The sequence below is a fragment of the Leptonotus elevatus genome, chromosome 11 (assembly GCF_054856555.1).
Source record: "Leptonotus elevatus isolate MCC_2025b chromosome 11, RoL_Lele_1.0, whole genome shotgun sequence".
Taxonomy (NCBI): domain Eukaryota; kingdom Metazoa; phylum Chordata; class Actinopteri; order Syngnathiformes; family Syngnathidae; genus Leptonotus; species Leptonotus elevatus.
The window spans coordinates 21,783,863-21,795,934 of record NC_141249.1 but is presented as its reverse complement, the minus strand read 5'-3'; the positions used below and the strand labels follow the sequence as shown (position 1 = coordinate 21,795,934).

Here is a 12,072-nt window from a genome sequence, read left to right as displayed (position 1 = left end):
GGTGGTTGAAAAATATGCAAATGAGAACAGCGAATCATGTAGCTCACTTTTTTTCCCCTTCTATATCTATATGGCTACAAAGGATTTAGTAACAGGTTTGTGTGTATGTTAGAGACGCAACAGAGTATAATTTCTATTATTTAATTCATTAGTATTATAATTTACATTAATTATTATTTTTATTTTTATTTGTGCATTGATCATTTAAAAAAATGTCCTGTCTTTGAAAAAACGGATGGAACTGTAAGCGGTTTTTTTTTAAATCCAATTGGTTGAAAACAAATTATTGACAGATGAATTGATTACTGATTTAATCGTTACTAGCAGCCCTAATTAGAATGACTCCTTGTTCTGTGAAAATGAGATTGAGGAGATAATATAACTACAGTTTGTACTACTTTTGTGACGTTTTAGAGGCTGGTCTGGTGTTGATTTTGGTTTGCAAGGGTATCTGGTAGCAATATAAAGCATAATTCATATTTATTTATTTAAAATTTAATTTTGCAGTTATTTTTTATTCATTTTTTGTTGTTTTTGTGTGTTTATTACTGTTTTTTTCCCCTTTTTTTTTCATTTTCATTTTCAAATAAACTCAAACTCAAATACAACTTGAATGTAAATTGGTCATCAACAGAGGTGGCAAATCCAGGTCCGGAAAGTAAAAACCCTGCCACAGTTTAGCAAAAGAAAAAAAAAAAAAGAGAAAAGTTTCGCTTAAGCTAGCTAGCTAGCTCCCTCGCAGGTAAACGAGCACCTTGGGAGCTAGCTAGGAGTCTAGCTAGCTAGCTAGCAGGTACTGTAAAGGAGCACAATGGGAGCTAGCTAGGGAGCAATTGTAGCAGGGTTTTTACTTTCAGGTGCTAGCTAGCTAGCTCCCATAGCTAGCTCCCATGGTGCTCGTTTACCTGCTAGGGAGCTAGCTAGCTAGCTTAAGCGAAACTTTTCTCTCTTTTTTTTCCTTTTATCTTTTGCTAAAGCCAAACTGTGGCAGGGTTTTTACTTTCCGGCCCTGGATTTGCCACCTCTGGTCATCAAGTAAGAGGCAGCTATTTAGTATTTTAAATGATATTTAGGAATCAGCTGCGATTACATTACTATAATTTACACAACAAGTGCGCGTTCCTGTATTTTGTATTTGTAACGTTTGAAATTTCACAGAGCGGCTGGAATGTTCCATGCGTAAATTTGTCTTTGCGGATCATTTCGATTCAAATCTTAGCAACAGGCTAAAGTGGCTAAAAGGCGGTGGAAATGATATGTGTAAACGATGTCATGCGAATGTTTTAACCAAGCTGCGTTTAATTTGCTCTCCTGACGAAGCGCATGAGAAACCTGCCTCCTTTTTTAGCTGTCTCATTGAATCATGTGGATATAATTTCATCCATTTACGTGTTTTCTGCTCTTTGCTGCGGTTGCCACGGGGCATTTGGAAGCGGGGGCAGATTAAACGCACATGTTGCCTCCCCATCTGCCGTCCGCTCTCCCCCCTTTCCCAAACAGATCGCAAAGTGTCGGCAGGTTTCCCCCTCGCACAGAAAGACACCTTGTGATAAAGCCGCAGCCGTTGCGCCGTGCCCTGTTTTCGTACTTAGGCCCGCTTTTTGAGCGTTGGCACTTTATAACGTGTTTTATTTGGCCGATGTTTTTTTTTGGCACCTGGAATCTCAGCCCTTCATCGCGTCTGTCAACTTGGAAACAGGGCAGGTCGGACCTGAAGGGTAAAAAGCAATCAGAGTGGAAAGCTGATTGCTGAGGTCGCTGGGATTTCTCAGGACGCGTTTTGGTTTACGGGGGCCTCGGAACATGAGTAATCGGCAATTTCAAGCGAGTTAGCAGTCGCGCGGGTTCAATCGCATCTCACAGTCATTAGTCAGACGCGCTCATCTACAATTACCAGCGGGTCATGGACGTACAGTGTGGATTCTTGGGTGAGGGGGGGGGGGGGGGGGGGGGTTGTGGGTATCAAAGAAAGTGAGTGAACTTGAAGTCCGTATGAAGTGAAACGAATACGTCTTGTGAATTTGCCACATCACGGAGACGTGTTGTTAACAACCCTGCCAAATTTGAATGATCCGGAGCAAAAAGCCACCACGGCTTAATTGAACTTTGGTGAACTTCGTTGAAAAATTTCATGGATACTTAGCTATTAGATGAAAATGTTACCTCGCCGTGATTTTGTGCTCTGTCTGAAATGTCCGAGGTTGCCACAGGATGCTGCTAAAAGCATTATTTTTTCGTTATAGTTCGTTTTGAGGTTTGGTTTTTACATTTAGTTAGGTTTAAAATAGTTTTCAGAGCTGGTTTGTTAGATTTTTTTTGTTCTATTTTTTTCAAAAATGCTTCATTTTAGCTTTTTTTTTTTATTAAACATATATTTCTTAATATTAGATTTAGTGTATTTCTTTGTGCAAGATTTTGTCCAAAAGAAAAAAATATATATATATTTTTTAAAGTAACTCATCCCAAAAAAAAAAATATTTTTTTTAATAACAGCCGTCCACAAATCAAATGCAGGTACTGTGTAGAAGTCCACAGATTTTGAAGTACAGGAAGTGCAGCACATGACGGGACGGATGGACGGACGGACATACCGACCATAACCCAAAGATAAAAAATGGACATTTTCACTAGCATTATAATTAGTTTTTATTAGTTACACTTGACAGTAATTACTGTTTAAAATATAAAAAACTAACAAAAAAAACACTTATTTTTTTCACAATTTACGTTAACTACTAACCTTAGTACACATGCACTGTTGGTGCATTTCTTTCGAAACTCAAATCATCTGTAAGTCACTGATTTATTTAATTATTTATTTGCGTAACGTCGAACAAGTTTGAATTGATTTAGTAATTTTGGTCTCGTCAGTTCTGGTACATTGCGGTATTATTTAATAATTTAAAAAAACACACACGCACACAACAATAATTCATTTAATTTTTGCCATTTGCGGCTTGACTTTCCAATGGGATGTTCAAGTGTTCAACTTCCTCCTACCGTTTGATTCCTTTTCACCGCCGCTAATCGCCACTCGTAAAAAAGCCCGCTAATCAGCGACCTGTGGCCCGCGTGTCAGCGGACACATTTGCCCGGGCGATACGGCTCCATAATGGCCGGCCTGTTCCCATCCCCGCGCTGGTTTCTAATGAAGCCGGCAGCTCTCGACACTGCTTCCCTTTTAGCCGCGCTTGACGCTGTTTGGCCTCCTCCCCGCCAGTCACGAGTCATTTCCCATGAAGGCCTCAGGCCATCGCCACCAGTTTGTCTGTCTGCTGCGATCAGCGGCCTGTCCGTCCCCCCCCCCCCCCCCCGCCCGTCAGTTACATCAAGACCCCGCTGTCGTCCCCAATGTTTACGGAGCGATTGAAAGGACACGCCCCCTTTTCTCCTCGCGCTGCGGATTGGAGACGGAGTGCCTCCGCTCGTGCGGTTATCTGCCGGTTTTACCTCAGCCGAAGGTCCCGGAGAGGAAAAGCAAACATGTTTTGAAGCAATTCGAGTGATTAGAGCCCGTCTTAAGATGTTTTCACAGATAATATCCAAGGCAAGATTAATCTCATGTCACCACGTTTCACTGTTTATGGAACTTCAAACTCGCGTGTCCGTCACTTCGCTGCAGTTGGACTTTCTTCCAAAGTGACATTTAGCACCACCGAGTGTGGTTTTGGATCCTTTTTGGCGCTTTTCTGCTTCATTGTCAGCAACTGGTCAGTCCAGTGGAAATGTCATGCGTCAGCAACTTTCTACAATGCTTTTTCAATGGCACTTATTTTTATTTTTTTTTTACTTTACTGCAGCGCTTGCAAGTTTTTCAAACAAAGTGAAAAGAAGTGAGAGAAATCCAGTCATACTGATCTTCAAGACATTTCTTAGATTTATGAAATTTATTTGAGGGTTTTAAAAAATATATATATATTCAACCCTTTTTGGTTTTGCTATTTTCTATTTAAAGGGGTTTATAATTGTGGTTGAACTGATTAATCAGCTTCTCTACTTTAATCTATTAAAAATCCAAATTCAAAATCCCTTTATCGATAAATGAAAACTGAAAACGTATCTATTGAACTGGGCGCTACGTTGGTGGCTGTCGCTTCTAACTCTGGAAAAGTTTTCCTTTTTATAGTTTCTAATGGCTTACTTACTTACTTACTTACTTACTTACTTACTAATCCCTCTCTATATTGTGGCCAAAATTGTGTAAAACCTGGGTCTGTTTTTGTGCCTAAAATAATAAATCCTGTTTGCTCCAGACCAGCTGCATGATTTAGCTAGCTAGCTAGCTAGCTGGCTAGCTGGAGAGGTCTCCTGACCTGAAGTTGGCTAGCTCCCTTTGTTTGTTGTCGTGCGTGATGGCAGCAACCAAACGACAGAGGCCTTGATACGCTGCCAAGATGGGCTTTGTTGACCATTCTGCATAACAGTTTCATGTAACGCTCATTAGCTAGCTAACTATTTTCAGCTGCTGTCTTACTCATAGGTAGAGGTATCATTTAGTATGATTCAGAATCCATTTTAAATGTCCCCAATCATTTTATACTGTTTTGCCCTTGTTTGTGTGTGCGCCTTTATTGGCCACTTAGGGGCAGTGTGGTTCCACGCGTTAAGTTGTAGCCACATTAAAGAGTAGAAGGAAAAAGTCACGATCAAGTTATTCCAATAAAAGTTGCTGTTTTTTTTGCAGTTGTAAGAAGAGCATATGCCGGTGAGTAAAGTTAAGATGCTTCTCTGTATACATTCCTGAAGCGTTTCATATGCATAGCCATTCTTTTGAGTTATAAAAGTGCCGCGAGTAGCGCGCTAATTAGCATTAGCGAGTCAGACTGGAGTAGATCATGACGATTCTTTGTACATTTATAAATTGAAGTAGAAATTGTTGCCGAATCGTGAGACAGTCAAAGATTCGCACCCCTAGTCACTATGCATGCACACTCCCCACATATTGTACATATATTACATGAAATATTTTATATAAATAGATCTGAGACCAAAAAGTGTGATTTGAATCCCAGTCCGAAACACCAGCTAGCATCGACGTATGTAGCTTGAAGTCGCTAATCACTTGTCTTTGGCATCTCCGCCTCCTTTCGGACAATTTACAGAAGAATTTTGACTCCTGGCTCGTTAGCTAATTCTGAATTGTTCATTAGTCAATTTCTAGTTAGCAAAGTTATGGAAACACGTTCTTTTGATAGCAAAAAGGCAAGCAAGTGCTATAGCTAGCTTTTGGTTTTAGAAACCTACAACAACAAAAAAACAACGGAAAACATTTCACAGTCTTTCATTTCATACGTTGAGCCAACCTAAATTGGAGTTGATTTTTTATTTTTTTTTATTGCTTTTTTTAATCTGTATTTCTACATTTACCACCTCCGGCGTAACCCTGGAATTAGACACAACAAAACACCTCAGTGTAGCTAGCATATAATTCTTCATGGCAAGTTTCTTGGCCGGCGCGCGCGCCTCGAGGCGACACTGCCAGTCGGCTTCCCAGCAGCCTGGAAAAACCTCATCCCATCTCATCCGTGCTAGTCCCAAGTAATAATACGCTTTAAGCAATTAACACGTTTTCCTCCGCGGAGCACTAACTACAATTTAGTCCCGCATTTGTTTTGCACAAAAGAAAGCATTGAAAGTGTGATTATTTTTTTTTTTCCCCCTCCACTATACATAAATACACACGTTTGGCACAGCAATAAGGGCAGTGTTTGTTTTCGTACTCGACGGTCGTCAGCGTGACTCGCTGATCTGTCCGAAGTGGTGTCGATGTTCTTCGGCGCTAAGATTTGCGTTCCGCTTTCGCAGCCTTTGTCGAGCTCGCCATTAACATCTGACGTGACGGGCCAGTGTTGACATGTATGTTTCCAACACTGTGTGAACTCCTCAAAAATATTTTCTGCGGACGTTTGCTGCTCTTGGATTGATTTATAGCTGTAGCTCCAAGTTGAGCTCGCTGGCTGCCCATTGGCCAGAGTCAAATCTGACTTCCTTTCTGCGTCTCTCTGCTGTAACCCGCTGAGGAGAATCTGTAACACTTGAAGCTTCATAGTTCTTGAATTCTTTATTATAATAATTAGAATAATTGTATTGTTATAAAAACAATTCCTTAGCTCAGTCTTAACATTTTCACAGAAATTATAGAATGGAATGGGAAAATTGTTAGATTTGTTGGGTTTTTTTTTTTGTGGGGGGGGGGGGGGCTTTATCTCAGGAAGGAACTCTCATCATATATTGTCTTATTATTTAGTCTTCTTTTTTAAGTTTTACTTTTTTTTATCAATTTGTAATTAATTGTAATTGTATTTCCTAATTCAATTTTTTTTTCCAATATTACCTTGTGGTAAGTTTTTTTTGTAGAGCTAGTCTTTTTTTTTTTTTCTTTTTTTTTTTATAATTTTAAATTTATATGAATTGAAGTCAATGGATCTCTTGGGCCATTGAAAGCGTCCGAAGCGTGGATGCTGGTTTCACATTTATATAAAAACATAGTACCAGACTTAAGAACAGTTCCTTTGATTCCAAGAGTAACTTTTTAAATACTATTAAATGTTTAGAATTTCATGCTATTATTTATTTTGTTTATTTAAATTTGACCTCAGTTTGATTTATAGAGCACTTTAAGAACAACTGCAGCTGAAATAAAGTGCTGCATAAAACACAACACGACATAGAAAAAAACAAAAACAATGTTAAAAACAAAATACCTCCCAAAAGCAAGCGCAAAGTAAGCTGCGTTGAAATGTTTAGTGTTTATTTAATGTCAGTGTTTTTGCAGCCTTCTGCTTACTTTTTTTTGCGGCAACGTTACACAATATATTTTATTCTGCATTTTACGCTCAATTTCACTTGCAAACCACAGAAGAAGGGAACATTTTTTGCTTGATTTTCCAAATAACACGCAAACGCCGCATAGCTACTAGGACTGCAGGAACAATTATGAAAGCGCGGCCGCAGATCGGACCCGGTCACCCGAACTGCCTCGGCCATGGCGGGTTTGGGTTTCGCCGATATTAAATGGAGCGTCGGTGAATAGAACGTTCAGCCTGCGTGTTGTGTGAGTGAATGAAGACAAGCGGGGGATGAACCCGATGAAGCGCCAGGCCTGTTTGGGGCGAATGGTGTCACTCTCTCCTTAACTGCAACCTGATCTTAGATCTTAGATAGGGTTGAGCTAATGAACCACGCGGACACGTAACGTACAGTAAACGGACAATTTCAGCTTGTACCTCCATTTCACCAGGGGGGGTCCCAGACCAACCCATGATAGGTGAAGATGTGTGATATGAGACCGTATACAAACATTTTGATCACTATTTTTTACCAAGTAAAAAAATAGATGAATAACAAGTGAAGACGCCCTTTTTCTTTTATCACTCATTTCCTTCGACTCCAATATTAGATTTGGCCGATGCAGCTTTTGTTGAATTACAGTTATAATTCTTTAATTTAAAAAAAAATACAATTTCCCTCTTGTAAACATCATTAACTCTTTGACTGCCATAAACGTTATAAAACGTTTAGCATAAACCTAGGGAAGGGCGCCGAGGACGTTAAAAGACGTCCCCTATGTTTTTTTTTTTTTTTTTCAAAAACGGGTGCAGGAAAGCCTTGGGCAGCTGTGCTGAAAGTATCAGGCAGATATGATTAGTCAAAGACTCGTTTTGGCCCCTAGAGGGCAGCGATGACTCTCTTTGCACAAGGTTGGATGGGCCGCCCACCGTGGGCGTCAGTAGAAGACGTGAGGCGGAGCTAGAGTGTTGAGGAGACAATGGCTGATCCAAGCCACAATGGCTTGACCAAGCAACCGGTTACAAGCAGCTCAGCTTGAGCATTTTTTTCAAAGACGGAAAGCATCAATCAATACTAAAAAGCGCATTGATGTCAACGATGATGATGACAACGAGCTCTACGCCAAAGTTGGAAGCTTTGGCGTGACTGTTATGAACACGTAGTAAGCCTCACCGGTAAGCGCGGCTAGCGCGGCTAGCGCTGCTAAGGCCGGAAAACGCGCACAATAGCCGGCCGGGTACTTCTACACAATCGGACATTCGATCGGGCGATGGAGAGTTGGCATCGACCAATGCAGATTGATGATGATGATGAAGATGACTCCGAGCTCTACGCCAACGTGACTGTTATGAACACGTAGTAAGCCCCACCGGCTAGCGCGGCTAGCGCTGCTAAGGCCGGAAAACGCGGAGCTGCACAAGCGGACATTCGATCGGACAATGAAGAGTACCCCGAGTCCAATGCATATTCATCGGAGGAGCGGGTACAGTCTGATCACGGAGAAGACACTGTTTCTGGACTACGATGCCACCATGAATGGAGTGGATAAAATGGATCAGAACATATCCTACCACCCGGTATAGCAACTGAAGGACACGGGGAAGCGAGACGTAACGAAACCGTAACGTAACCGTAGCATGATCCTGATATTAGACTTGATGACACACTGCAGTATATACTTGCTATTCCCCGGAAAAAAACGGCCGGCAAGAAAGTGGCGCACGCGAAGAGGCAATCTTGTGCAAATGCTGTTGCGTCTCCTTGCACGCAGGAGAGTGTTACAAAAAGAAAAACTGTCGTTGAAACATCCACATATTTGTAAATAGCACCACAGTTGCACACATTTGTAAATAGTTTGCCAAATTGTTGTCAAATTGTTACACTGTTGAATGTAAATAAACGTATTTTGCTATCAAAAAACACTTTTTCATTCTTGGTGGTAGTGTTTTATAGAAGTAAAGCACTATTTAGGTGTTTGTGGCATCATTCATGGACAAAAAGAAGTGTCAAATTCACTAGAATGCATGAAATAATATCGTTTCACTAAAAGCTTGATTTCTCCGTATTTTGGTCCAACACAGGCGAAATTGGGTCAAACTAACCATTTTCTATTGTTGATTACTAAAGAACGGAATAAGGTAGAAACAAACTCTTTTTTTCTGATGAAAGATGAAAGTCCAATCTTTCATTTGGTAGTACGTGTGTTTCCATAGTCCAAACAGAACATTTTCTGTGGACCTTGAAAATCAGTCAAAATGCTTAAATCGGCTGGCACTGGCGGCATCCCTTTTCTGAAAACGTCTGGCAGTCAAAGAGTTAAGCATATAATATATATATGTATTTAAGGCAAGTCGTGAAATGTCCGAAGTCCTCTTGTTTATGTTTAACACATTTAAAACATCATAAATCGTGCCGTTTCTGCTAAGTACTGTCTCAAATGTTCTCCAATTTCGATACTGCAAATGTATAGGATCGTATGCTGAGAAACGTTTCTTGGGAGGAGCAACATGGCGGCCTCGCGGCTTCAAAAGTCTTGGCCTATCGGCTTTCCAGTCGTATATATTCAGATCAGTGGCTGAAAATACAGTACTTCCTGTTTCATTCTTATTCTTTCGCATTTACACCGTCTCAATCTGCTCCTAGCTAGTGGTCAACAATGGAATTACACCCTGATATAAACCACAGTTATTAACTGTACCAAAAAAAAATGCAAAATAGATGCGGGTTCATTCAATTTGATCATTTTTCCATCTTCATGTCCTCTTTCACTCTTCCACCTCTTTCTACAACCTTCAAGCTAAAAGGTCAAGGGTTAAGTACAAGCCCCTTGTACCATTTAAGCCAACTTACACTGATGTCAATGCGCCTCTTAATTTCTCAACGGGATGTGTTTCAAGTGTCTATAAGTAACATTGAACTCACGACTGCCGCACTTTGTGGAAGGTTTTGTGTGCAGCTTCCGGATAAGCGAGACGGCCCCCGACCCCACCCCCCCCCCCCCTCTGAATCTTTCATGCGTTAACAAATCTGTGGGCTTCATTGGCTGAGTGGCCAAGCGGGGTCGGATACGAGCTTGTTTACAGCCACTGTCACTCGTCCGTCTCATGTGCCATTGACGGCGGCGAGCGCCGGGCTCATGCTACGCATTACAGCCCATTAAGCGCGCTCCACTTTCCACTAACTGCCACTTAGACGCATGCCGTGTCTTCAAAGTCACTGCGCATTTCATCAAGCGGACGTCCACGGGCCAACGGGAAAAGAGATTTGTAATCGTACCACCCGTGTTTCGAGAGCGGGCCCTCCCTTTCCCAAGGCGGCAGTGCTTGGATATTTGAACTTGCGCAGCTGCGCAAGTGATCAGGGGAGCTGGTGGAAAGTGCGGGACGGGATTCATCCAGTTTGCTTCTCCGGTTCAGGGTCGCGGGGGAAGCTGGAGGCGAGCCCACCCTGCGTTGATCAGCTGTCAGTCACAGACACAGAAAAAAGAAAAAGAAAAAAACGTTTGCACTCGCGTTTACAGACAATTTCATCAAGAGTGGTACCGGTGGCGTACGATGGGGTGTCCAACCCTCCATCTACAAAAACTTGCTTTTTATATGCAGCTCATTATACTGTACAATAATCATACAAAGTTGTTTTTTTTCCCAAATTCAATCTCTCAAAAAACAGCAAAAAAAATTTGTGTGCTTTTTTTTGCTTTTTTTTTTTTTTTTTACCAAATGCTACAGGATAAGGCAAGGCAAGTTAATTTGTATAGCACATTTCATACACAAGGCAACTCAATGTGCTTTACACAAGGAAAGACAACGGCGAGAAGCAAAAACAAACACAGCAGTTAACAACATTCAGAAGCAAAGAAGAGAAAACAAAAGTTACAAAATGTACTAAAAGAACATACATTGACAATGTTAAAACTGTTATTATATTATATTATATTATATTATATTATGTGCTATTTATTGTTAATAACTAATTTGCTCCCAAAAACGTATAAAAACGTTCTATTTTAAATAAATAAATGTATATGTTTTTTTAAATGTTTTTTTTTATGTTAGAGTATACAGAAGGCTTTGGTGCAGTCTCTGACCTGAAGATGTCATTTAAAGCAATGGTAGTTATTTAGCAGGTGGCAGCAGAGTATAAGAGATCAATCAGGGCCATGTTGCAAAAAGCTTGTTTCCCCGGTGTTTTAAACAAGTTTGTGAACAATGATGAAACTTAGCTATATTCTAATGCTAATTGCTCCAAAATGGAAACAGATACAAATATATAAAAAAATATAAATATGAATAAAAATATATATTTTTTCCTGATGAAAGAAGAGACTCTAATCCTTATATTGGCAGGTTCCATGTTTTTATAGCAATAGAACGCAATATTCCGTAGCCCTTGCAAAATCTGTCAAAATCCAGTAAAAGCGCCATGAGCGAAGGGGGTTGCTTCAGTGAAAATGGCTGCGAGTGAATGAGTGAAAAACCTAACTAAATTGTGGTGGTTCTTGGCGGGTTTGGAACGGTTTCATTTAAACTCATTTCAATTGTAAATTGTGGCTGAATTCTCCGATTTCTCTGTTTATTTCTGCGTCCGTGCGTTATCCCGTCCCTAACGCTTGCAATGTGTCTCCGCTGCAGTTTGAGAGCTGCAACAAAGCGTTTTCGCGTCTGGAGAACTTGAAGATCCACCTGAGGAGCCACACGGGGGAGAAGCCGTACCTGTGCCAGCATCCCGGCTGCCAGAAAGCTTTCAGCAACTCCAGCGACCGCGCCAAGCACCAGCGCACTCACCTGGACACGGTCAGAAATCAACAAGTGTCCGCCTCGTCTGATCTCTTGATTTTTTTCCAGGCCCAATCGATACTTGGCCCGCAGCTGCGCGGCTCGATTTGCTCTTGTTGTCAGAATTGAGGAAGAAATTGTTACTAAATAGGTTCAGCACTGCAAAAACGTTTTAGACCATCGAACACACATTTACAATCCTTTTTTTTTTTTTTTTTTTTTTTTTTTTTACTTTGTGATGACCAGACGAGTTTTTAAGCACAGCCGACTCACAATTTTGAGGTTCTGGGTTTGAATCCCTGGATTCTAATGAGGACGAGCGTTATTCAAAATTCAATGAAAATAAAAATAAAAAATCAAGTTGGGACAACGTAATTGACTCACACTTAGCTGACTGTATTACGTTTATTTTCATTGGCGTTTACAGGTCGGCTCGTCCGGAGCCAAAACACTAAGTAGCAAACACATTAAGTTTTGGCATTGCAAATAAATGTTGGCTTTGTAGGAA

At 40.8% G+C, this 12,072-nt stretch overlaps 1 protein-coding gene across 2 annotated transcripts in view; it reads left to right on the top strand.

The window, feature by feature from the left end:
* The window catches only part of glis1b (GLIS family zinc finger 1b), a 90,829-nt gene that overhangs the window by 55,375 nt on the left and 23,382 nt on the right, over positions 1–12,072 (top strand). For both annotated transcript variants that reach the window (XM_086089178.1, XM_086089177.1), the window contains one exon: positions 11,421–11,582. In XM_086089178.1, coding sequence (XP_085945304.1) covers positions 11,421–11,582 — 162 coding nt within the window. The remainder of the gene's footprint in view (positions 1–11,420; positions 11,583–12,072) is intronic.